General features: G+C 46.3%; 1 protein-coding gene across 5 annotated transcripts; it reads right to left on the reverse strand.

The window, feature by feature from the left end:
* Positions 1 to 1,669: 1,669 nt before the first annotated feature.
* On the reverse strand, positions 1,670 to 25,113 carry HAO2 (hydroxyacid oxidase 2). 5 transcript variants are annotated; one of them, XM_083481900.1, is made up of 10 exons: positions 25,031 to 25,070; positions 24,476 to 24,617; positions 24,211 to 24,353; positions 19,367 to 19,518; positions 17,741 to 18,024; positions 11,847 to 12,062; positions 8,848 to 9,006; positions 4,568 to 4,637; positions 2,901 to 3,042; positions 1,670 to 2,381 (listed from the first exon to the last, which is right to left on the reverse strand). In XM_083481900.1, the coding sequence occupies exons 3-9, from the start codon at positions 24,339 to 24,341 to the stop codon at positions 2,987 to 2,989; spliced, it is 1,068 nt and encodes a 355-aa protein (XP_083338026.1). In that variant the 5' UTR covers positions 24,342 to 24,353; positions 24,476 to 24,617; positions 25,031 to 25,070; the 3' UTR covers positions 1,670 to 2,381; positions 2,901 to 2,986. The 5 variants fall into 5 exon arrangements, with proteins under 5 accessions (XP_083338026.1, XP_083338025.1, XP_083338024.1 ...); XM_083481898.1 differs by lacking the exons at positions 1,670 to 2,381; positions 2,901 to 3,042 and adding exons at positions 3,457 to 3,618; positions 3,880 to 3,997; XM_083481897.1 differs by lacking the exons at positions 1,670 to 2,381; positions 2,901 to 3,042 and adding exons at positions 3,457 to 3,618; positions 3,880 to 3,997 and having other exon boundaries at positions 24,211 to 24,373.
* Positions 25,114 to 27,345: the final 2,232 nt, after the last annotated feature.

A 27,345-nucleotide genomic window follows, 5' to 3' on the forward strand; every position in this document is an offset into this window, starting at 1 on the left:
TTTGTACTTGAGCTTCTCTCTGAGATCACTCTTGTTTGTCCTGAGCTTCCATGTCCTTCCCTTGGGCCCTTTCTGCATGTACTGATCTTGTGGAGAGACTCATGGTCATGTAGATAAGACGTGAAATAACACTACATCAGCCAGTAAGACAGCTTTCAAGGCCATTCACTCAGCAGCATAGCAATACTGCATCACAATGACGGAAGTTGCTTTCCTGGTTCAGCAGGGTTTCCTTAAGTCATGAGGGAACATGCTAGAGACTCTAAAAAGGAGCACAAATATCCCTTGTTTGGGCATCCGTCTGTTTCGAGAGACAATGGAGTGCGCCTCCAAGGTGAAGTCAAACCGCTCACAAACAGTTCACAAGGGGCGAGGCGAGGTCCGAAGCAGGAAGCCGGGCGGGAACAGGAACGCTGGAACCCAGGCAGGGAACAGGAACACTGGAAGGTCAGGTCCGGGTAGGAGCAGGTACTCAACGACGACGTTGCTCCCGCAACCTGGGACCGGGCTGACTGGCCTTTATCTTCTCTGAGGCCAGGGGCAGTCCCGGCCCCCAGGAGCCCCGCCTCCCCTGGCCTTAAGGCGAGCACTCCTCCTGGGAGAAACCAGTTCCCTTCGCCTCTCTGCCCTGAGCCTCTGCAGTTCAGGAGACTCACCTGTAGGCACTGAGTCCTCAACCACCTCTGGAGCCAGAATGGATTCACCTGGTGCCTGCTGCTGAGGATCCGGCACAGGTGCAGGTGCTTCAGACTCAAGGCCCTGCCCCAGTTTGGCCGGCCCTGGAGGCGGGGACTCCAGTGCAGGCTGGGATTCCTCCGGTTTAGCCTCTGAATCGGAATCCCAGGCCATCACAGCCAGTCAGCCCAGTTCCAGGTTGCAGGAGCAACATTGCTGGAAGCCTGTTCCTGCCAGCACCCTGACCTGCTCCTTTGGAGTTCCTGACCACGCCCGGCTCCTTGCCTTGGACCCTGCTTTGCCCTTGACAGACAGCCTACTTACCCTCGACCTAGTACTGGACTCAGACCACGCCGCACGGTAACCCCCCTGGGACCAGCACAGAGGTGTACAAGGCGCCATCTAACCGTCTTAGGGACTCGACTCTGAATTTGTGTAGGGTTTATTCCATAGTCTTATCTTCTCCCAAAGATATCCCGCAAGGCAGTGGAGGTATAGGATTAGCGTGTTCCTTCTCCTAGGTGGGCTACCTTCCCAGGTTGACGAGCCCCATCTACCCCCCACTTCCCTCTGCAGCATGTGCAGACCTGAACTGAACCACACAATTACTTTTAACAAGGTCAGCACACCCTGTACTCCTTTGGTTCAGCCTATACACAAATTGCCGGGGAAATCAGGGCTTGCTTCCAACTGCCTTAGCAAAGTCCGAGGGTGAATCTACACTTGTGGTTTATAACGTTAAAAAAGTGTTATTGAAATGTGACCCCAGAGGGCGCTGCAGAGCAGTGAGCCACTGCCAATGGGAAACTGCCCTTAAATGTTAAAAAACATTTTACTTAATAATGTTTAAACAATCAATATAGATCCGCCCCAAGTTCAATTAGCTGGCTTATTTCTCTGGCAGCCCCCCCCCCCCAAGAAAAAACATTTGTGAAACCTAGGATCTAAGAGAACAAAGCACTCTGCATTTCACAGCTGAAGAAAACTTGTTTGCTTTCTTTTCTGAAGTATTTTTTTATTGGATTTTGCAACATTCGCACAAATGAGAACAGCAATACCATCACAGGTCTTTCATTCCAAAATATAGACCTCAAAATAAAACCCTTAAAATAAGTATAATAAGAAAATGAAAACCATATCAAAGAGAATAGATTAAATACAATATGCCAGGTAAAAATCAGGCACCTGGTAAGAACAGAGTAAGTACTATAGAAATCAGGCTAAATTGGAAGTAAACTGGCTAGCTAATATATTCTGATTGTTCAAAGGTAAGTGTGGAAAGGAAAGTGTGCCTACAAATGAAAATAATTGTAAAACTGCTTGCAAAATGCATACATTGGTCAGAACTTCAAACAAAAATGTGTTTATTAGGAGGAATTGACATTAAATGCTGTTGAATTGTCATGGATGATTTTATTTCTTTCTTAAATGCAGATTGCTGCAGAAATGTGCAAAACTGAATTTAAGATTGGAAAAATGAGAAACAGAGAGGAGGGAAATTGCCGGATCCTTCCATCCCTTGTCATGTGACCAAACAGCCCCATCGCTGCATCAACTGCATTGGCCCCTTCTTTCCCTCTGGTTGTCACTTTGGGGACCAGGGTATTTGAAGGACTGCCTCCTCCTTCGCTTCCCACAAACATATAGGGGGCTGTAACGTTGCCAGAGATTGATTGGGTGAGGGGGTGCGCATTTCTGACATGCGGCTGATTTGTTCTTTCCTTCTTTTTTTTTTTGCATTTTAAAATTTTATTGGTTTCCAACCAGTTATACATTTTTATCCATATCGTGACATTCTTATCCATTTTAGACTTCCTTCAACGTTACTGACAATCATTCGTAGTTATTCCTTTCATACGCATTCCATTCTTACATATTGCCGTTTTCCCTCCCTTCCTTCATTATTTCTAATCGACAATACTTATTAATTCTTTACAGTGCCTCTTTAAAACCCACTAGCGTTGTGTTTACATCACAGTTATTTTCCAGATAACCCACAAATTTCCCCCAGTCTTGAATAAACTTTTGGTCTTTGGTATATCTGATTTTCCCTGTTAATTTATCCAATTCTACATATTCTATCAATTTTTCTCTCCACTCTTCCACCGTTGGAGTTTCCTCCTGCTTCCATCTCTGAGCTAGCACAATTCTTGCAGCCGTTGCCGCATACTGAAAAAGTTTACGGTCCTTTCTTTCAATATCTTTTCCTACAATACCCAATAGGCTGATTTGTTCTTTCCAGTTGCTCTGAGCCTGCTTGTCCAGGGCTGCAGTCACTTCCTGGAACTGATGAACAGGGCAGGAGGGTTCTTCACAACTTGGAATATTGAACAACGTGGCGGCCAATCTCTGAGACATTTCTACAGCCTGCAGGTAATGAAAACAGGCAAACTGTTAAAAAAATGTGCTGTCGGCAAATAGAGCCACAGAGTCCTCTACTCCAAAGCCTACCGATCTAGGAAACCCCCAACTTCAGCACCTCTGGGAGCAAAGGTTTGGCCAACATGGACGCATGTATGTGCTGGCACAACCAGCTCAGAGTTCCTTACAAGCTGAAGTTCGCATAGAGAGAAAGAGACAACCAAGGCATGGTGAGCGTATTTCCTCTCAAGGTGGGAAGTGATGACATAGGCCAGTGGTTTTCAACCAGTGTGCCATGACACTGTTGCCTTGAATGATGGTCAGGGGTGCCACGGGCAAAGCTGTGTCACTGAAATTCTGCTCACTATTGATCCAGAGTAGATTCCAATGTATAGTTAGCAGACTTAAAACTCAAACACGTTCCAGGATTCCCCCCAAAATAGACCAGAGGCAATTAATATTTCATCCAGCAGAGCTTTACTGAAGGCAAATGAGCATAATGGTCACAAATCCAGTACATTTAGGATTGGCACAGTCCGTAAGAAATCCAGTTGCAGCAGACTTAACTTAAACTTACAATAACTTACCGTATTTTTTGCTCTATAAGACTCACTTTTTCCCTCCTAAAAAGTAAGGGGAAATGTGTGTGTGTCTTATGGAGCGAATGCAGGCTGCGCAGCTATCCCAGAAACCAGAACAGCCAGAGGGATTGCTGCTTTCACTGCGCAGTGATCCCTCTTGCTGTTCTGGCTTCTGAGATTCAGAATAGTTTTTTTCTTGTTTTCCTCCTCCAAAAACTAGGTGCGTCTTGTGGTCTGGCGCGTCTTATAGAGCGAAAAATACAGTATAATAAGTCTAAACCTTGACACTACATACAGAACACCACACCAGACGGAAAAGAGATAAAAAGAGAAAGTGAACCCCGGGCTCCTTCTGGCCTCACTATTATAATCAGCATGACCTTGACAGAAAGAGATAACAGAACCAGTTTAAGCCAGCTGTACTCAGCTTCTCAGAAGGAATAACCCAAATATCATGGACAGGAAAGGTCTCTACACATCAGATCAATACTTTCTGCACTAAGAAATGCAAACTGACAAACTGGCCTCTGTCCCTCTTTCCTTCCCCTGATGCCCTCTTGTGTCTCTGCCTCCCAAAGGCTTGCACAGCTGTTTGTTGCAGCAGCCCTGGCTTCCAGCTCCCCAGGTGAATGGCGCCTCTGGGGCTGGCTAGGGGGTGCTGGTTGCCAGGCGCTGAGGCGACCTTGGAGTAAGGAAGCAAGCGGGCAAGGGAGCCCAGCCAGCCAGTCCTCCAGCCCTTGCTGTTGGGAATGGACAGACAAGTCCCAGGCCCCTGTGGGGCAGTGTGAGAAGGCACCTCTCTTTGGGGCAGAGGGGGCAGCTCAGAGACCAGGGGCAGCAGCAGTAGCTGCCCAAAGGATGCCCAAGGAGAGGGGAGATGAGAGGAGGCTGAGGCAACGCTCCACAAGGGAGGGTGTTTGAAAAAGGGTGAGAGAAGGGGGATGATTTACCAGCAAGAGCCATCGACAAACGAAATTCCTCTTTCAAAATCTCCAGAACTTTCCGAAGTCCTTCTTCGCCCTGTTCCAAGAAACAGTGATATTGTAAATTATGGATCCAGCATACACCGAATATGGACAACAGCTTTTGAGAGCTGAAAAGGACCTCAGAATTATTTTCCAACTAGTTGTACGTATGCTATACTTTAGTCTCACTGTTGTCTCTGTTCAAACGGGTTTTGACGGCATTTGAAACGCTATGAAGGCCCGTACAGAAACTGTTTCAACAAAATGTTAGCAGGAAGGCTGTGGAGTGGAAGGCAGGCTTCCACTTTCTCTTTTATGCCACCTTCAGTACTCTGAAACAAACCGTTGCATGGCTCCAGATATCTAGACTTCAGACATATCAATTATGTTGACTGATATGACAAAATAGAGGGAACAAAATTCTACCAAGTCGTGAGCCTTGTATGTACATATCCATACAGTGGTACCTTGGGTTAAGAACTTAATTCATTCTGAAGGTCTGTTCTTAACCCGAAAGAGTTCTTAACCTGAGGTACCACTTTAGCTAATGGGGCCTCCCACTGCCGCTGCCACGTGATTTCTGTTCTCATCCTGAAGCGAAGTTCTTAACCCAAGGTACTATTTCTGGGTTAGCGGACTCTGTAACCTGAAGCGTCTATAACCTGAAGCGTCTGAAACCCGAGGTACCACTGTATTGCTAAAGGCCAAAACAGACATAATCAGGAGATCTGTAAGAGCCACAATATCAGTATAATACCTCTTCCGTATAGTTAAAGCTCTGGTTTTCCCAATAGTGATGTATGGAAGTGAGAGCTGGACCATAAAGAAGGCTGATTGCCGAAGAATTGATGCTTTTGAATTATGGTGCTGGAGGAGACTCTGAAGAGTCCCATGGGCTGCAAGAAAATCAAACCTCTCCATTCTGAAGGAAATCAGCCCTGAGTGCTCACTGGAAGGACGGATCCTGAAGCTGAGACTCCAAGACTTTGGCCACCTCATGAGAAGAGAAGACTCCGCCAACGGTAACCTTCCCAACGGGACCAGCACAGCTTCATTCTTCACTCTCCTGGGTCATGTGCAGGGAGGAAAAGGCTTGCAGAATCTAATCAAGGGGTTGGTTTTCAAATGTGGGTTAAGCGCAGACGCTCCAAGTGTCCCCATTTCCCAGGGAGAGTCCTGGACTTACAGAAGCCGTCCCAGTTTCTGATTTGATCCTGGAATGTCCTGCTTTTCCTTAGGACATCCCTATTCCCATCAGAGAAATGTTGTATGGTATGGAGTTATGTAACCCCAAAGCCAAGGAGATAAGTAACTGTACAACCTTTAGAAAACATCTGAAGGTAGCCCCATATACGTTAGTTTTTTAATGTTTTTTTCCCCTTAATTTTGTTTTTATATGTGTTGGAAGCTGCCTGGAGTGGTTGGGGCAAGCCAGTCAGACGGGTGGGGTATAAATAACAAAATGATGACGATGATGGAATAGGACGTCCCTATTTTCATCGGAAAAATGTTACAAGGAACGAGATGACTACACCTGGCCTTGTGGACGGCAGGATCTATACTCGATCTAGACTGGAAGCAGAATGTTGAGGACGAATCCGAATGGTTCTGGACTGAGAAAAGCCTTTGCACTACAAATGTGTTGGTGTGTATGTAGCCTTACCAGCAGAAATTCAAGCCAGCGTGGCAAAAGAAGGGAGAACAGTGAATTTCTAGTTTGCGAATAGTAGGGAGGTCCTGGGTAAAGACAAAATTCTGCCTATGGGTCACATATGCAAAAGATCAAATGCTCTTCTGTACAGTGTGCCAGACTCAACTAACTGGTCCTGCTAGCGCAAGCTCATGCAAGGACTTCCATAAGCACAATGGGGCCTCCTCTTCTCCCCTTGCATCCCCAAATTGGCAGGAGGGGGGTTCAGGAAAACCTCCAGGACAGCGTGCGGGGAGAGAGGCGGTTGTTCCACCAGGCAAGAGGATGTGCTGGCGCCGACCGAATGTTCATAACAGGGCGACCTTGAATTCCTCCCACTGGTTCTTATCCTTCGCTGAAGGAACTATTCACGTTATCTTGGCTTTGAGAACAGCTTGTATGTCTGTCTCGCCCTCTTGCAGCTGGCTTTCCATTACATTTTTTCCACAACTCCCGAAGATCAAGGAATCAGTGCAGCAAAACAATATTGCCACTTCTTTTGCTGAGGAAGAAAGCTAACTGCTCTGTTAAAAAAAAAGAAAAAGCAACAGAGAAGAGTTATGGCGCATAAGAGTCCAGGGCTGCAATCTAGCAGGCCCTTTTGCATCGGTGCAAAAGGAATGAAATCTACCTTAAGCCTCGTGCCTGCTGCCTCGTGCTTTGTCTTTACTGATGGCTAACATGTCAACAACCTCAGATATGCAGATGACACAACCTTGGTGGCAGAAAGTGAGGAGGAATTAAAGAACCTTTTATTGAGGGTGAAAGAGGAGAGCGCAAAATATGGTCTGAAGCTCAACATAAAAAAAAACGAAGATCATGGCCACTGGTCCCATCACCTCCTGGCAAATAGAAGGGGAAGAAATGGAGGCAGTGAGAGATTTTACTTTCTCGGGCTCCATGATCACTGCAGATGGTGACAGCCATGAAATTAAAAGACGCCTGCTTCTTGGGAGAAAAGCAATGACAAACCTAGACAGCATCTTAAAAAGTAGAGACATCACCTTGCCCACAAAGGTCCGTATAGTTAAAGCTATGGTTTTCCCAGTAGTGATGTATGGAAGTGAGAGCTGGACCATAAAGAAGGCTGATCACCAAAGAATGGATGCTTTTGAATTCTGGTGCTGGAGGAGACTCTTGAGAGTCCCATGGACCACAAGAAGATCAAACCTCTCCATTCTGAAGGAAATCAGTCCTGAGTGCTCACTGGAAGGACAGATCCTGAAGCTGAGGCTCCAAGACTTTGGCCACCTCATGAGAAGAGAAGACTCCCTGGAAAAGACCTTGATGTTGGGGAAGATGGAGGGCACAAGGAGAAGGGGACAACAGAGGATGAGATGGTGGGACAGTGTTCTCGAAGCGACCAGCATGAATTTGACCAAACTACGGGAGGCAGTGGAAGACAGAAGTGCCTGGCGTGCTCTGGTCTAGGGGGTCACGAAGAGTCGGACACGACTAAACGACCAAACAACAACAACAACATGTTGCTGCCCCTTTAAAGAAAAACAAAATGGAACCATGGGGAGGGGAGCAGCAGACTCCAGGGCGGTTGATGGGGGGGGCTCTGTCAAACAGCTTGGGGGGGGGGGTTCTAGATCAACCATAGCTTGATTTGTTTGCATCTCCCTGGATAACCAATGTTCCGGGTGTCTATTACCGTCTGGAATGAATAAATGCAGTAGCTCTTGGGGGGGGGGGGAATAGCCTATGAGCCTAGTAAAATTATTAGCTAGGATTATGCTTTTATATATTTATCTATATCCCCATCTTTTTTCCTGACAGGGATTCAAGGCAGCTTACAGATAAGAAAAGAACAATTAAAAACATAGAGGAACATAATTCTATCACTACTGATGGTGGTGCCTGCCCCCTCTGGCCCATAGACTGGAGTGTAGCCTGTACACAGAGCCTTCATTTTGAAACACAAGCGCCCCACGTTGTTTTGCAAGTTGATTTGGAAGCTGCTATTTTGCAAACAGATCTCCCTCATAGATGGTAGCCACAGCCTTATGGGCTTTACAGTGGTACCTCGGGTTACATATGCTTCAGGTTACATACGCTTCAGGTTACACACTCCACTAAGCCAGAAATAGTGCTTCAGGTTAAGAACTTTGCTTCAGGATAAGAACAGAAATCGGGCTCCGGCGGCGCGGCAGCAGCAGGAGGCCCCATTAACTAAAGTGGTGCTTCAGGTTAAGAACAGTTTCAGGTTAAGTACGGACCTCCAGAATGAATTAAGTACTTAACCCGAGGTATCACTGTATTGTGACATTTGGCTTCAGAGTAACAATCAGAATTATGAAGTGGATTGAGAAAGTGGTGTTATAGCACACGTACCTGGACTGAAGCTTATTGGATAAATCAAGATTACACTGGCAGAACGATGCACCACGCTGGAGTCCAAAACATGCACACATTATAAAACCAAAGGCAAGATGTGATGGACCATGTGCAAATGTAAAGGGCAACGTTTCGGTCACTTGTTTGAAAGGGACCGCTGTTCATTTGCAATTTCTTGCTATATCTTATAAGCCCTAAACGGTTGCTCAGGCATACAAACTGTATATTTATTCACCTTATAGGCCAGACCCCATATAGCAGGCCTTCCGATGAAGACGCATTTTGCTCCGAGCGCCAGCGCTTTCAATACATCACTTCCTGTTCGTATCCCGCCATCCAAATAAACGTCAATTTTGTTTTCAACTGTGGCTACAATTTCAACTAGAGCATCAATCTGCAAAGAAGCAAATGCGAAACACATAGATGGGAACTGAGGCATAAATGTTCGAGAACCAAGATTTGCCCTCTGTTATTTCACAGATATCCTTGGAACATGGAACTCTCTTGGAGCTCCTATCAGCCACCATCACACCAGTACACTGCCAAACATTAACAAGGCTCTACCCCAGCTAGTCTCTTCTGTTTCTATTTATTTTATTGCTAGTCTGTCCAGCCAGGCTATTTAAAAGCCAAGAGTATTCTGTTTGGGGGCTGGTCCACACCAGTGTGTACTGTATGTTTGCAGCTGTTTGTGTTGTCGTTTAATTTGTGCAATCCACCCTACATTACCCTCAAACAACACCGATACTTCCCCCTGCAAAATTCAAGTTTGTGTGATATGAGGATAATCCAAAAGTCAGAGAAAATAGGGTTCCAAACTGCTCCACTCAGTGTCACAGATTATTATTATTTGCCAGTGTTTTTGGATGGGTGGATCAACTATCAGTTTCTGCTACTCCCTTTCCTGTGGCCATACACCTTCCCACACCTATCACATCCAAAGGTTGCTTAGCCCTGGAAAGATAGAGGCTGCTTCTCTCTGCTGTGTTCAACATGGGGATATAATACATGCACTCCTTTATGCAGCCTTTGGGCAAGAAACCTCAGAACGCAGAGTGGTCAGAGGTTGGAAGATATCTTCCCCTATTGAATATGCTGTTGATGGCAAGGAAAAAATAGGTATATAAAAGGGAGAATTCCCTGGCTGCCAGGATTCTGGTTTGGGGCAGGCATTCTTTGGTGAGAGAAGCCCAACAGAGATTTAAAATCACAAAATATGCAGCAAAGCAAACTGTGAAAATACAGTTACAGATGGGTAGCCGTGTTGGTCTGCCATAGTCAAAATAAAAAATTCCTTCCAGTAGCACCTTAAAGACCAACTAAGTAAGTTCTTGGTATGAGCTTTCGTGTGCATGCACACTTCTTCAGATACACTGAAACAGAAGTTGCCAGATCCTTCTATATAGTGAGAAGGTGGGGAGGGGTATTACTCAGAAGGGTGGTGGGAATGGGTGATTGGCAGATAGCTGAGATGAGCCTGTTGACGACTCTTAACGACTGCAATAGGTCTTACAGGAAAAGGCAAGGGGTGAGAAGGTGAAAAATGGCTTAGTCATGTATAATGAGATAAGAATCCAATGTCTTTGTTCAGACCAGGTCTCTCCATGGTTTTAAGTTTGGTAATGAGTTGCAATTCAGCAGCTTTTCTTTCCAGTCTATTTCTGAAATTCCTTTGTAGTAAAACAGCTACTTTGAGATCTTGTATAGAATGTCCTGGGAGATTGAAGTGTTCTCCTACTGGTTTCTCTGTTTTGTGATTCTTGATGTCAGATTTGTGTCCGTTTATTCTTTGGCGTAAAGTTTGGCCTGTTTGTCCAATATAGAGAGCTGAAGGACACTGTTGGCATTAAAATACAGGCCGTCAGATCTTTAAATGTGCCCTTCCAAGTTCCTTTCAAAGTCCCTCTCTTCTCCTGGCATAGAAAAAGACCATATGCTTGGTAAGTTTAAAAACTGTTTACTTACGAACTCTCCAAAGGTCAGGTTCATGTACATCAGCTAGAAAAGCTGCACAGGCAGCAAACTGTGGCTTAGTCACAAAGTGGTAAAAGTTCCTAAATAATTGGTGTAAATGCTCAAGAGAGGCTTGTTAGAGCTACATGCGCTGAACTTGGAGCAACCAGCTCAGACCTTCTCACACACCAAGCTTCTCAGGTACTTCTGAGGTACAACAATAGGCTTGATTACCCTAATCCCAAGATAAGGGGGTGTGACTTGGCTAAGCCTGGCAGGACAGTTTACTCTATGGCATTAACCCCTTCATGCATTCATTAGACTTAAGCATGTTGGTTATATAAGGCTGGTTATCCTACATATACAATTCTTCTGTGCACTCTGTGGGCCTTGAACCTGCCCCAAGAAAGGAGCTTGTTTTCCACCTTCATACTGCACAGACACAAATGATTCTGTTCAACTTGTTCCCCTGCCCTGATTTTCTCCTCCTAGCTGTTTCTGCATTCATTTATCTTTTAAATCTCTGAAAGTCACTCTTGATGGATTCTCTTGAAAACATAGAACCAAATAAACACAAGTCTTATAAGTCTCTGAAAGTCTTTGTAGACTATGCAAGTCTCTGAAAGTAGCAATGGGTTAGATTCTTATCTGATAAAAACAAGCCGTTAAAGCTTTGTTTTATGACGTCCAACGCTGCCGAAGTGGTCCGCAAACAGACGTAGTGAACAGTGTTTCCGGACATCCCCACTGTTTTGCAGAATTCTTCTTCAGCACAGCAGGAGGATACAGAAATGCTTCATAAACTGCAAATGAATTATTGAAATGATGTTCACTACGTCTGTTTCATCAGATAAGAATCTGACCCACTGCTTCTTTCAGAGACTTGCATAGTCTACAAAGACTTTCAGAGACTTACAAGACTTATGTTTATTTGGTTCTATATTTTCAAGAGAATCCATCAAGAGTGCACTTTAGTGACTTTCAGAGATTTATAAGATTTCGGTTTATTTGGTTTCTCATATTGTTCCATGTTCCGTATAGACTATATAAAGAGTTTATATTGATATTGCATTGTTGTACTTGGTCATCGTGTTGCCTTGGATATTACTGCTAATTGTTTGCAACACAGGGGTTTAATTATTTGGTTATTCATTTATCTTTTGACTGATTCAATTGATATCCTGCTCCTTTGCATCGGTGCTCACAACCAAATAAACCACAGCTGTGGACATGGACAGTTTTGCACATGTTAAGTGTGATAGATAATGACCTGTCCCTTACACTTGCAGGTGCCCCGTCCAGCTGTCTTCCTCCGTGGTTGGACACAATAATCCCTTGAACTCCATGGCTCATGGCCAGCTCTGCATCTTCCTTTGTCAGAATTCCCTTGATGATGAGAGGCAGGCGTGTCACTCTCCGTAGCCAGGAGATATCATTCCAAGTGACAGAGGGGTCTATACTGCCAGCAGGCACCCCGTACTCTGAACAGTCTTTACCCTGAAGGAGAGGAGCAAAAGAGAGCGTCACTGTTGCTCACACTGTTGGCAGTGGCGTAGCGTGGGGGGTGCCAGGGGGGCTGGCCGCACCGGGCGCAACATGGGCGGGGGTGCGCTCGCACTAGCAGCTCTCTGCCCCTACTAAAATCCACGGGTTAGGGAGCCCGCGCTCGCTCGGCTTGGCGAGGAGGTCGCGGAAGGGGGAGAGCGAAGCCTTCTGCCGCGGGCAAAAAAAGGAGAGGAAGCCGGGCGGGCGGGCGGGCGGGCTGGCTGGCGGGGGTCTGGCTGCTCCTGCTGCTGCTGTTGCCGCTGCTGCCGGGCTTTGACAGCTTGGCGAAGTGGAGGGAGAGGAGCTTTATGGTAATTGCGGCTCTCTCTCCACTGGCCGCCTGGGTAGTGAGCCGAGCCGAGCAGGGAGTCTGGCGAGGGGGCGGGAAGAGACTTTTCCACCTCGCCTGGTCAAAAAGGAGAGCGGAGTCTCCTCAGGGCGCCCTCAGGCAGGGCAGGGTAAGGCAAGCAGAGCGAGGAGGAGAGAGAGGGGGAGGGGGGAAAGCAGCCAGGAAACGCTGCGGTGTGGAGGAGGAATCAATTAAGGAGAGAAAGCGAAAAGCCTTGGAGAAAGGGAAAAAAGGAAAGAAAAGAGGCAGCTCCAGGAGAGCGCGGGGGAAAGAGAAGCCTCGCTGCTGCTGCTGCTTGGGAGAGTAAATTACTGTACTTGCCTTGCCCCGGGTTAGGGGGCGCAAATTAATTCCCTTGCCCCGGGTTAGGGGGTGCAAATTACTTGCCTTGCCCCGGGTGCTGATAACCCACGCTACGCCGCTGACTGTTGGTGCAACTCTTAAACAGATCCCTCTCCTGTTAGGCTTTCTTATAAACATTTTGAGGTTTTGTTACAATCAAGCACTACCTAAAGGCTGCGAAACAAATATACAGTGCTACCTCGGGTTACAGACGCTTTGGGTTATGCGTTTTCAGGTTGCGGACTGCGGGAAACTCAGAAGTACCGGAAAGGGCTACTTCCGGGTTTCACCGCTTGCGCATGCCCAGAAGCACTAAATTGTGTCACGCGTGTGCGCAAACGCGGCGCTGCAGGTTATGAATGCTGCGGTTTGCGGACATGCCTCCATCACGGATTACATCCGCAACCCGAGGTTCCACTGTATACCATATTGGCCCGAATATAAGCCATACTTCCCCCAAATTCTGACCATGAAAAGTTAAAGTGTGGCTTATATTTGTGACCTTACGGTATACAGCCAGGAACGCAGCAAAGCGCTGCCCGCCCTGCGCATTGTTCCCCACCCTCTCCTCTAAGGCTGAGAAGGGAGAGAGCGAGGAAGGGGAAAGGCCGATGGCAATACAGCGTCCGTCCCCCCCCCCCCAGTATGAAGCCAGGAGCAGTGAGGAAGGGAGCAGCTTGTATTTGGGCATTTTTTCTCCCCCCCCTCCAGTTTTAAAGCTGTAGCTTATATTCAGGTATGACATTTTCGGGCCAATATGGTATATATATATTGAACAAATATGGAGCTTTTTGCTGTATGGCCTCTTATTACCCCTCTGGTAGTGAGGTCAGGCTTGGCTATACAGTCATACCTTGGAAGTCGAATGGAATCTGTTCTGGAAGTCCTTTTGACTTCCACAATGTTGGGAAACCAAAGCACGGCTTCTGATTGGCTGCAGCAAGCTCCTGCAGCCAATCGGAAGCCACACCGGACATTCGGGTTCCAAAGAACGTTCGCAAACCAGAACACTCACTTTTGGGTTTGCGGCGTTTGGGAGCTGAAACGTTTGACTCCCAAGGCGTTCGGCTTCCAAGGTACGACTGTATTCCATATTCTTTCCTTTGGCTGAATTTCTCATTGTACATCTGTTTTGCATGCAGAAGGCACCAGGTTCAATCCCTCGTATCTGAAGCGCCAAAGGGCAGCTGCCAGTCAGTGTGAACAGTACTGAGCGATATGAACTGACTTGATCTATGGCAGCTTCCATTGTTGCCTTCATCCTGGGGTGGAGATTGGACGGACGGACGGGGGGCGAAGAAGAGCAGAGATTGGGGTGGGCGGATGGGATGGTGCAGGGGGTGGGCAGAGTCCTGCTTTGCCCTCCTGAAATGTCGGAGGATATTGTGATAGGAATTCTGAGGTCTTAGATATATGTTAAATGTTCATAAGTGTACCAACCAAGCACACACATAGATCAGTACAGGAAGACCGACCTGGAACCATTTTCATAGAATCATAGAATCCTAGAGTTGGAAGAGACCACAAGGGCCATCGAGTCCAACCCCCTGCCAAGCAGGAAACACCATCAGAGCACTCCTGACATATGGTTGTCAAGCCTCTGCTTAAAGACCTCCAAAGTAGGAGACTCCACCACACTCCTTGGCAGCAAATTCCACTGTCAAACAGCTCTTACTGTCAGGAAGTTCTTCCTAATGTTTAGGTGGAATCTTCTTTCTTGTAGTTTGGATCCATTGCTCCGTGTCCGCTTCTCTGGAGCAGCAGAAAACAACCTTTCTCCCTCCTCTATGTGACATCCTTTTATATATTTGAACATGGCTATCATATCACCCCTTAACCTCCTCTTCTCCAAGCTAAACATGCCCAGCTCCCTTAGCCGTTCCTCATAAGGCATCGTTTCCAGGCCTTTGACCATTTTGGTTGCCCTCCTCTGGACACGTTCCAGTTTGTCAGTTTTGATTCCCAAACTGTCCCAAACTGACCAAATGTTTTCTCTGCAAGGTCAAAGGAAAATGGAAAAGCCTGTCTGTTGTCTTTTCCTTCACAAATCCTGTCTTAAGGGTATATCTGTGTTTGAATAGGGTGTGAGCTTGTGACCTGGCCCTGGAACTAAGTATTTATCATTACAAAAGACTGGCCAGGCTACCCAGGAAATCCAATCAAGTAACCTGCCAGACAGGAGATAAACAACGACAGGAGAAAAACAACATTCAAATTTCTGTTTTAAGACCGCCTTTTCTGTGATGTAGGTATGATGTATCTGAGGGGTGGTCTTAGGTTACACCCCTTCTGTGATGTGTGTATGATGTTTCTGGGGGTGGTCTTGATCTACAGGGTGGGAATTCCAAAAGTCTTTATAAGGCCTTGCACACCATTTTTCTGGGTTCCTGCTCTCTCCTGCGGATGAGGGGAGCACCCTGTTGCAACAGATCAATAAAGATCAAGCTTACTAGCTGCTTTGCTTCTCAATATTCTCTGGTTGGCCTCTGTTATCTTCTCCTACCAATAGGGAACCTATGTAAGGACTCTATATGGGCTCTTGGATATTCCATAAGGGAAAAGGGCTATTTTTGTTTACAACAGTATGTTACAAGGAACCTGCTCTGTTTGCTTTACAGGAGCAGGAGAGACTGCTATCCAAGACAGGCAGGAAGCTGAGAGCCCCTGAAAGCTGTGGAACTCCCTCCCACCAGATGTCAAAGAGAATAACAACTACCACACTTTCAGAAGACATCTGAAGGCAGCCCTGTTTAGGGAAGTTTTTAATATTTGATGTATTATACTATTTTAATCTTTTTTTGGAAGCCGCCCAGAGTAGCTGGGGAAACCCAGCCAGATGGGCAGGGTATAAATTATTATTATTATTATTATTATTATTATTATTATTATTATTATTATTGTCAAGGGAATTGGGGTTGCTTGTGTGTAAACCTCCAGCTGTTCCAAACTGCTTATTGGTGGTTGCGTCTTTCCCTGACTGAGCAGCCCTTTGCGCTGCTGCTCAGTCGCTAGCAGAATCCGTGAGTGGGCGTCTCCTAAATTTCCTCCAGCATAAGAATTCCTTAACGGACAACCTTCGCCTCGCCTCTCTGCGCGGAAGCCTTCTGCGCAGAGTGGGCGTGCCAAGTGGTGGTCCTCCACCCTCCCCACTGACTTCACTGGAAGAGTCTCGGAGCCTCCCCTCCGAAGTGCTCTCTGCCTCTCCCTTCTTCCTGGTGTCACCTGGACTTCTTTCCCCAGAGGACGTTCTCTCTCTTCCCTTACTAGTCCCCTCTCCTGCAGAATCTGGGAGCCTCGCCTCTCCACTCTGCTCTGATGTCAGTTCCCTGACTATTATTATTATTATTATTATTATTATTATTATTATTATTATTATTATTATAGACTGAGAAGGCCTCAGAGGCGTGAGCATCCATCTCACTGGGAGTGACAGAAATTTGAGCTGGGGGGAAGCAACGATCTCCCTTCCTCCAGGTTAGAAGCCAAGAAAGCTTCTGTTTGTTTTGGGTTGCATAACCCTTGCCTTGAGCAGATGAGACCAATAGTGGATCCAATTGTCCAAAAGGCAATTTCTGCATGTGGTGCAGAGGGAAGTGAGGGGCAGATGGGGCTTGTCAACTTTAGAAAGGTAGCCCATCTCGGAGAAGGAAAACTCTGATGCTCAACCTCTGCTGCCTTGCAGGGTATCTTCAGGAGAAGAATCAGCCCAGGAGCAAGCCCCACACATATCCGGAGTGGAGTCCCTAAGACGGTTGGATGGTGCCTTGTACGCCTCCTTACTGCAACTCCTGCAGCCCAGCTGGTGCCAAAAATATTGCTCTGCTCTCCTTTGGACCAAATCAGTGAGGCCGAGAGGGGGAGTCGTATCATCTGGGCAGCCCAGGACTTCCATACTTGTGCCCCGGGGAGGTCACTTTGGTTCTGCTATTGCAGCAGTTTGACCTCATCCTGGGAGGCACACTCCATTATCTCTCAAGCCACACAGAGGCCAATAAACCTCTGTTTCCCCCCTTTTACCACCGTTTTGCGCCATCCCAAACACACTTTGCTGCCTTGTCCCAATGTCCAGCCTGGCACTGCCCACACCTTGCTGGCTGTCTCTCCACAATGGTATGGATGTCCCAAGTTACTCTGCCCATTCCCTAGACGGCTTTTGTATGGGATTCCACTAAAGCTTTACAGACCTTGAAAGCAGGGGAATTTTGGGAAATGATCTACAATGAACTGAAGAAAATGTTCAAAATGACATTTGTTAAAAAAACCAGAAGCATTTCTGTTAGGGATTGTAGGACAAGACCTGCCAAGGAAAATAAAGAATTTATTTATGTATGCAACAACAGCGGCAAGAGTCTTGATAGCACAAGGACAGAAGAATGAGGAAATTCCGACAAAAGAACAGTGGCAAGAAAAACTGATGGACTATGAAGAACGGGCTAAATTGACATATAAACTGCGAGATAAGGACAACTGTGGCTTTAAACAAAAATGGGAACTTTTCACAAAATAACTGAAAGGACAACAAAATGAATTTGACTCCTTGGCAGGTTTTAATGAAATCATTTTTTAATGAAATGATTTTAGAATGTTGTATTATTTTATTGTTGTTAGCCGTCCTGAGCCCGGCCTTGGCTGGGGAGGGCGGGATATAAATAAATTATTATTATTATTATTATTATTATTATTATTATTATTATTAAACATACACAAATTTATTGATTGATAACATGGCAGACAGATAATGTAAGGATTTGTATAATTTTGTAACATGCAGAGAATAATATGTGTTGAGAAATCAGAGAGAGGAACTGAGGGAAGTCTTTGGGGGAGGGGAGGGAGGGTTTGAGGGGTGAGTGGGAAAAAGGGGAGGAAATAATGAATACGATATGTTTTGACATGTTGAATTGTTAATAAAAATAATTAAACAAACAAACAAACAAACCTCGTAGGCGCCTTCAAAGTTCTTCAGTTTGACGGCAGACAAGAACCGGAAGTTGTTGCGGATGTCGTCGCGCCTCTTCCCCGTGTAGGGCACGTCAGCTGTGAGCACCAGGGCCCGGAAGCCAGCTGCCTCTGCCCTTCGTACCAGTTGCTCCGAGACGGTTCTGTCCCGGTGGATGTAGAGCTGGAACCATCGGAGAGCAGCAGGTGCAGCAGCAGCAATCTCATCCACAGAGCAAGAGGCATAGGAGCTGGCAATGTAGCAGGTCTTCATAGCTTCTGCCGCTTTGGAAAAATATGGGGATGGGGGAAGGAAAATCTGAGCCTAGTATGCTGGGTTTGGCTGCTTTGGCTCATAGAATTATTGAACTGTTGAGCTGGAAGGGACCGCAAAGGTTTTCTAATCCAACCCCCTACTATTCGGGAATCTCAGCTAAAGCTATGATTAGTGGGTCAGTTCACTAATTCCTGTTATTTGTTTATTTTATTTCCTTACAGAGCACGAATGGTGGAATGTTACCGTTGACAGAGAAAAGAGGGAATTTCAAAAAATGCTGTTTATGTATGCCACTAAAGTGGCCCGTGTTTTGTTAGCCCCAAAATGGAAAACGAGCGAGGTCCCAACTAAAGAAGAATGGCATTTTAAGTTGACAGAATATGCACAACTCACAGACTGAACATATAGAACAAGAAGAACATATGTTTAAAGAAGATTGGAAAACGTTTATTGATTATATATAGGAAATAATTGTGTCCAGCTGAAAACGCTGGCAGCGTTAAGGTAAATTCAACAGCGTAAACAAGTTTTGATGGATGCAATAACGGAACACTGAATGGTATAGTTTTTGTAAAATATGCTGGGATTTATGAGATGTAAAATGAACCATGGAAAGAGAAGAAGGGAAGTCACTGATATCTTAAGGATGTAAAATGAGTATTTTAAACTGTAAAACAGAAAATTTAATAAAAATTATATATTAAAAAAGAGAGAGATAAGAGCGAATTAAATCTTCTCAGACATGCGGAAGTATTAGCAGCTAAGTCTCTGCTAAACGGCACTCACTCTGTCTTCTCTATCTTTTGTAATATGGCGCCCTGTGAAAGCCCAAAATTTGGCTCCCCCAAATCGATCTTCTCCGTTATGGATCTTCTCAGTTTTGTGCCCCCTTGGCTTGGTGACCTGTGCAGGGGAACCGCCCCACCCTAAATCTGGCGCTGTGGGTGCAATCTTTGTATTGCTGAAGAGAGCTACAGTCTTCCCTACAAGACTGAGCTGTACACATTCCTGACCGATTTCCCTGTTGTGCTCTGGCGAGGTCCTCTCCGGACCTCTCCAAAGTGTTATTTCAGGCTTGCCTTTTTGCAGAGCGTTTTAAAAGCCTTAATATGATCTGATAAACTTGAAAGGCACTTGATTCTAAGGCAAGGCATCTAGCTTGAGGGGAAGGGGAAACCAGGGTTGGATTCAGAGGCAAGTCTGTGTGTGGCACAGCTGCCGCTTGGATAAGGACCGTGCTGTGTCGATGACATGAAAAACATGCATGTACGGGATGATGCGCTAAATCCACTTTCAGCTGCCCTGTGTGCCCAACCATTGTTTCTCAGCAAGAAGGAGATCCCGGCATACCTCTCACTGTACTCAGCTCTCCATCTGGCCAAGCCAACTTATGGAAACCGGTGGGAGCAATTCCCACAGGAAAGCTGATTTCAGTGCCAAGGATGGAGGTCCTTGTATCCATTGAAGACATGTCGCGCAGAACGCGTGGACGAAAGCGAATCCTGCAGGAAGAATTAGATGTGGGATGTAATCCACTGGGAGCAGTCAAGTACAACATTCCTCGTTTTGCTAGAGTGGACATGCAAGGGAATGTTTGGTCCAGCCAGTCAAAACTTCCTGTTCCTCCTGGCCTGGAGCAGCGGCGTAGCGTGAGTTGTCAGCACCCGGGGCAAGGCAAGTAATTTGCGCCCCCCCAACCCCTAACTTGCCGATCTGAGGCGAGTTGCCGCTGGCGCTGCCGCCCAAACGACACCGCTTGCCCGGAGGAGGAGGGGGGCAGAGAGGCGAGGAAAATGCAACATGGCCCAGCAGCTGCAGCAGCTGCGGCGGAGGCGGGGCTGTGAGGAGGGGCTGCCTGGCGCGCCCTCCGCGGCCCTGACGTGCGGGGACCTTGGCGAGCACTGAGAGCCGCTGCCTGCCGGACGCCTTCAGCCCGGACGGGCGCACAGCTCGTCGGTTCCGCGAGACATGGGGCTCTGCTACAGCCTGCGCCCGAGGCTCTTCGGCGACTCTGGAGGCAGCGAGCGCCCCCCCCAGATGTTGCGCCCGGTGCAGCCGGCCCCCCTTGCACCCCCCACGCTACACCACTGGCCTGGAGCATCCTTCCTTGCATGTGACCAAGTGGGTGGGTGTGACCTTTCCAGACCTGGTAAAAGGACAAGTCATGCTGCCACCTTCCTTTCTTCAATCTTCTTTTTTGTTCTGCGAACATCCTGATTCACCTGCCAGCCAGCAGTCCCCCAGGTTATCTCCCATATGGGGTAAACCTGTTTGTACATGTTTGTAAATGTAAGCCTAAAGGCTGCCTTCGGGGATCACACTGTGCTCTGCCCGATCGTGAGTAAACTTACTTTTTATTGTTTATGAATAAGACTGTGGCGTCTTTATTATTTTAGGAGGGATTCAAGGGGTCTTACCAGGAAAATATTAGAACACATTTCAGTCTGGACAAGCCATATTGAATTCCGTATTGTCTTAAGAAACTCACATGAGTTTGCAACTAGTTTCCTGCCGTGTAAAGGGGAATGCACTCTGCTGAGTAAAGGAACTTGCTAGCGCAAGTTAGGAAGGCTATTAATCAACATTATAGCCTCTCCTGCCACTCTGAACATTCCCACACTAGAAAGAGCTAGAAACAGCAGAGCTGGCAGGTGTTACTTCTGCAGGCGGAAGCCCTGTCAGTCTAATCTAATTCAGCCATTCATCCTGACAGCTAAACAACTCAGGTATCCCTTTCGATGGAGAATATCCTATATTGCCCTTCCCCTGTTGATGTGAGTGCGCAGCCGCTGCTCTTGGCTTTTCTTTTGAAAAACTTGCAGCAGAGTTTCCTTTTTAATTGAGTATCTTTATTATTTACAATAATTTACACGGGTCTAATACAACACGGGTGGCACTGTGGGTTAAACCACAGAGCCTAGGACTTGCCGATCAGAAGGTCGGCGATTTGAATCCCCGTGACAGGGTGAGCTCCCATTGCTCGGTCCCTGCTCCTGCCAACCTAGCAGTTCAAAAGCACGTCAAAGTGCAAGTAGATAAATAGGTACCGCTCCAGTGGGAAGGTAAACGGCGTTTCCATGCACTGCTCTGGTTCGCCATAAGCGGCTTAGTCATGCTGGCCACATGACCCGGAAGCTGTACGCCGGCTCCCTCGGCCAACAAAGCGAGATGAGCGCCGCAACCCCAGAGTTGGTTACGACTGGACCTAATGGTCAGGGGTCCCTTTACCTTTAATACAAATAAAATAACATAACCCTTTCTTCTTCTAGCCATCTGGCCAGAGACCTAATGCTGACTCATGCTCATTTGCACACTGACTCTTTTCACTCTCTACACTCTGACCCCTGTTAATCATATGCCCTTAATATAGTCTCCTGTTGCTGGGCAGACTTTTCCTGTTGCCTAGCAACCTGCTGAAGACCAATTACCAAGTTTCTGGAATATTCCAACATCCCCCAAGTGAATATAAAACATATATAATAAGCTGTCTTATAATCAGTGCTTTATTCTAAGGACACTGTGCTCAAATATTTCTAGCATTGTCTTATGTTAAGTTCTACTGTTAATTTGTTAATGTAACTTTGTTTTCCTCCCTGTTTTGCATTCAATTATAAAATCCTCATTATAATTATTATTAAGAGTAATATAAATTAGATAACTTTGTGGAGATCTTTGGGTAACAAGTATAATAAATAACAAAAACGGGGGAAATGTATTATTCATACGTTCATGAAGATTTCCACATTAGCAAATGCACAAAACCATGGCTGATTAAATAATGGACATTTTATTTTATTTTTCTATTGAAAAACCAGCAACAAACCATTCTTACATGTTCTGCTCCACTTGGAAAATGGTGTGATAAGTATCAGTGTGGCAATAAGCATTAGAAAAAATAAGAAAAAAATAGCATTAGCCATTAATGCTTATTACTCCACTATGTGTGTGTGTGTTTTTAGGGAAAATTCATGGAGACTCTGACTTGCACATTGCAGTCTTGATAGCAATTGTGTGTGTGTGGGGGGGGCATCTGTAACAATTAAATACTACAGAGATTGCTAATTATATTGTTACTGTCACATGGAATTAGGTGCTTTGCTGAATGGCGAAAAAGCTATACTGGGGTCAGGGATGAATCTAATCTGTTATGTATTGAAGTTCTCACCCTGGCCACCAGGGGTATTGTGTATATAGTTTTCACTCAGGTCCACGTCAGTTAATTTAGGCAGGAAACCCTGGGTTGTGGTTGTTGTTCTGACAATGTTGACAGCCGGCTGCCTATAAAAGCAGGCCGGCTGAGCTGTTTGCTGTTCAGTTCAGTTCCAGCTTACTATAAAGAACCACTTGGAGAAATCTCTGTGTCGACTGCTATGTCCAACCACAACTTAATATAATCCTTGCGATCAAACAAGAGTTATTGAGAGTTCAGCCTTTTTGGAACTTCTCTCATGAGGACACAAAGGGCACAAGCCCTTTCATTGCACTGTGAAAAGGCCCTTTTCAATGTAAACACAATGATATTTCAGGGGTGGGGGGAGCAGTGGTGGAGCCAGCTGATCGGGTACCTGGGGCGGTGGCGGTGCCCCAGCCACCCACAGAACAGGCTGGGGCAGGACACTCCACAGGTCTTCGGAGGTGTCTGCTTGCCTCCTCCCACTCAGCTGCCCTATAGCTGGGGTGGGGGGAGGCAGAGGGCGGACCGTTTGGGGCAGCACGGAGTCTGTGGCCACCTAAGTCACTGCATCACTCCCAGGAGAGACGCGTGTCTCGGGCACGCTACAGGTGAGTGCCTCCCGACATTTTGTCACCTCCTGCAGTGGTGACACCTGGGGCGGCCTGCCCCCACCGCCCCTCCCTTCCTCCGCCCCTGGGGGGGGGAGGCTATTCCTGCAACTGTCCCCAGAAAGCACCAGGCACTTGGAGAAAGCACTTGTGTGGGTGTTCAGAGGCTTAAAATGCTTGCTCTTGTGTCCCCCCCCCCACCTTCTGCCCATTGGGTAGACGGTATGAGATTTCTTGGGTGTCTCGATGTGCTCAACACATTTTGTTGCCGTAGAAGTGGGATCTGGCTGGAAGGCGTGGAACAACTCTGACACATCTGCAAGTTCAGATCCAGCCACAATACTGCAATAGCTGCACTGTGCCACACAAGTTTGTGAGAACTGGAATGGAGCACTGAAAACAAAACTTTGTGGGATACAGAGGCATCAGTTCTTCCCAATTTTGCTGCAAACGATTCACTTTCCCAGATCAGACTTCTGTTTTGATAGATACCAGATCAGCCATTTGTCACTGAGATTAACAAGTCAGTCGGTGATGCATGTGAATGCTTGCACCCAGTGCCGAATTTACGTATAAGCTAAACAAGCTATAGCTTAGGGCCCCACTCTCTTGGGGCCCCCACAAAAAATGAAAGGAAAAAAAAAACCTGGATGTACATTTCCAAAATATAAGATAAAAAAGAAATAAAATAAAACCTACATACAGCAACAGTGTTTTGTGTTGCGTAGACTCCTATGATGTAAGTAAGGGCTCCGCCTGCTAGCCTGCACCCTAAAACATCACTGGTTTGCTCATTTCCATGCATATAGCATATATTCAACTCAAAAAACAATTTGTTGTTGACAAAGGACACCTGGACATATAAAGGGCCCCATTACCTTCAGTAGCTTAAAGGTAAAGGTAAAGGGACCCCTGACCATTAGGTCCAGTTGTGGCCGACTCTGGGGTTGCGCCGCTCATCTCGCTTTACTGGCCAAGGGAGCCAGCATACAGCTTCCTGGTCATGTGGCCAGCATGACTAAGCCGCTTCTGGCGAACCAGAGCAGTGCACAGAAACGCCGTTTACCTTCCCACTGGAGTGGTACCTATTTATCTACTTGCACTTTGACGTGCTTTCGAACTGCTAGGTGGGCAGGAGCAGGGACCGAGCAACGCGAGCTCACCCCGTCGCGGGGATTCGAACCGCCGACTTTCTGATCAGCAAGTCCTAGGCTCTGTGGTTTAACCCACAGCGCCACCTGCGTCAGTAGCTTAGGGCCTCATCAAATCTAAATCCGGATCTGCTTCCACCGCCAATGTCTGGTGTAAGATTTCAACCCAGCGCAATCTGGCCAGTCCACGATGCCTCACGTGAGCGACCATCTTAACGCGAGTGCTAACCTTCCACTCGCAAAGGTGAGCCTTTATCATACCTTTTGAATGCCTTGAGGTTTTCTTCCAGTGTACTACATTCATCAGCGCCAGCGGCAAAAAAATCCCAGGCATCTTTGGGGAGATGCTGCTTAGCATATGCCTCGAAGTCTGACAAACAGACCAGGGCCATCTTAAATCAAAGCTGCAGTGGAGAGACGACAACTATGACAAGTACAGGCTATAAATGAGAGTCCTGAAGTTGGCTTGATGGGGGAATGTTCTTACAAACATGCACAGTCTCACAGTCCCCGCCCCTCTTCTCACCTGATCTGTGCAAATTAGCTGGAAGAGACAGGATTCTATGTGCTTTCTGCCCAGATGTGCTGCCAGGTTACAGGGGGCTGAAGGCAGCGTACCTTCAGAGAACATTATTTATATCAGGGCAATGAATGGAATAACAAATCATCTATTCCAGCAAAATACTAAAACATAACAAAACATCAAACATTAAAAACTTCTCTATGAAGAGCTGCCTTCATATGTCTCCCAAAAGTCATATAATATAATTAGAACAGAGTCCACTTAGAATACCAAAATTAAAACCCACCTGAACCAAATGGTCTTTCTCTGATAAAACACTGAAATAATTTAAATTACAGCCTTGGAACAAATCACATATGGTGGCAACGGTAAGGGAATAATTTGCATGTGTGAATGAGTCACATTGCACATCAATTCACACCCAAAATGTCTCCTTCCACTGCAAATCAAATAATTATCGGGAGAAAGCAAGTGCTGAGTCCAGCCACAGATTTTTCAATAACAACCTTTATCCACCGCCCACTGCCCACAAACAACCTCAGGTAAAAAATTACTTGCCTTTAGTGTGAGCAACACCAGCTAGCTAGACCACTGCTTCAGTGCGGATCTTCAACTGAATGTTGTTCTGTCCTTTTGTGAACACAGCCACACCTTGATTTGTGTTTGGCTGAGGGGAGATGGGGGCATTTCAAATTGAATACATCACCGCAAAAGATTAAAGCTTAACTTTCTAGTAAACTTTGGACTGTTTGTGCTGGTCTGAATGTGCTCTCATAACAAAACAGTTCTGCCCCACGCCACACACCAGCCTCACATTCCATAGTTCTGGAATCCTTCTCAGATGGTAAATTGTCAAAATAATTCAGGCTGTAACAAAATTATTTACCACAGATATGTCCTTCCTTAGTCTCCAAGGAGCTTGAGGTGGCTCATATGGTTCCCCCCATATCATTTAATGCCAACAACAGCCCTGTGAGGTAGTTAGGCTGAGAGGAAGTGATTAGTCCAAGGTCACCCAGTGATCTTCATGGCCATGTGGAGATATGAACCCAGGTCTCCCGGGGCCTAGTCGGACACTCTAACCACTGCACCAACACTGGAATGCAGTGCAAAGCACACTGATTTATTTAAACACAAGCACCAGCATAAGAATAGGAGCATAATTCCCCTATGATAATGCACTTTTGCATGTTATTTTCAGGAATATCTGCATTTCATTGCAGCATACACAATTTTGTACACATCACTCGACTTGCAAAATTCAGAGAAGGGCAGATTTCGAAGGATGGTTGTGTTTCGGTTCTCAGATTGTTTTGTAAAGTAGGTTTGCCTATAAATGGGAAATGAATCAAAATTCTCCCCCATTGCTAGTCTGGTGTATGTAAATCTAACGGTTTATACAACTGCTGGTGCATCTGAACTAAGTTTTCATTTCTCCACTACATTTTCATTCTTCCTCTGGCTTGTGGTCTGTGTCATTTGCCTGCCATGCAGCTTCGTTTAATTTCCTGCATCATTAAAGAGGGAATTATGAGGAAAATCCGGGTCTTGCATGCTGCCCCCACTAGATGCCAGTATAGCTCTATAAATCCTTTCATGAAACTGGCATGACCATGTTCCTTATTCTGGTAAGCACATGGGGAAGTTAACAGGGTGACCTTAACCTCAGAGTCTGCTTACACCCAGGGAAAACATCATCACGAACCTCTAGTTTAGTTCTTAAAATGGCTGGAGTGGGGAGTAGGTCATTTGTTGTTGTTGTTTAGTCGTCTAGTCGTGTCTGCCTCTTCGTGACCCCCTGGACCAGAGCACGCCAGGCACTCCTGTCTTCCACTGCCTCCCACAGTTTGGTCAAACTCATGCTAGTAGCTTCGAGAACACTGTCCAACCATCTCGTCCTCTGTCGTCCCCTTCTCCTTGTGCCCTCCATCTTTCCCAGCATCAGGGTCTTTTCCAGGGAGTCTTCTCTTCTCATGAGGTGGCCAAAGTCTTGGAGCCTCAGCTTCAGGATCTGTCCTTCCAGTGAGCACTCAGGGCTGATTTCCTTCAGAATGGAGAGGTTGGATCTTCTTGCAGTCCATGGGACTCTCAAGAGTCTCCTCCAGCACCATAACTCAAAAGCATCAATTCTTCGGCGATCAGCCTTCTTTATGGTCCAGCTCTCACTTCCTTACATCACTACTGGGAAAACCAGAGCTTTTACTATACGGACCTTTGTCGGCAAGGTGATGTCTCTACTTTTTAAGATGCTGTCTTAAAAAGTAATGACAAATCTAGACAGACAGGGGAGTTGGTCATAGAATCGTAGAATTGTAGAGTTGGAAGGGACCCTGAGAGTCACCGAGTCCAACTTCCTGCAATGCAGAAATCTCAAATAAATCACACAAGTCAGATGGCCACCCAACCTCTGCTTAAAAGGAAGGAGAGTCCACTGCCTCCCATTTAAGTGTCTCACTTTCCAGTTGGGACACTCTGGTTTTAATTTTATCAAAGATTTGGGGAAGAAAAGGACAAAGAAAACCCTTATTTTAATACTCAGTCCCTATACACAATTAAATACTAGGGGTGTCACTTGTCTTAGTCACAGAAGGATCAGTCCAGAGTGGGGACCTCCAAAGTAATTTGGGGAGATTCAGATGTTAAGAAAAGTGCGTCTGTAAATATTTCTCATCAAGGGAAATGCCAGGGTGGAGACAGGGGAGACGCTGTTGTTATTGATAGGTCTATCTTCTAACCAGAGGGAATGAATTGATCAGGGCTCACCAATCACATTATTCTTGTTTGCTCTGTTCCCTTTGCTCCTTCTGCTAGTGGAAAATGCTGGACATTCTAGTTCTTCAGCCTCTGTGCATCCATTCCTGTCAAATCAGTTT

The sequence above is a fragment of the Podarcis liolepis genome, assembly GCF_965112155.1.
Source record: "Podarcis liolepis genome assembly, chromosome: 17".
Classification (NCBI taxonomy): Eukaryota; Metazoa; Chordata; class Lepidosauria; order Squamata; family Lacertidae; genus Podarcis; species Podarcis liolepis.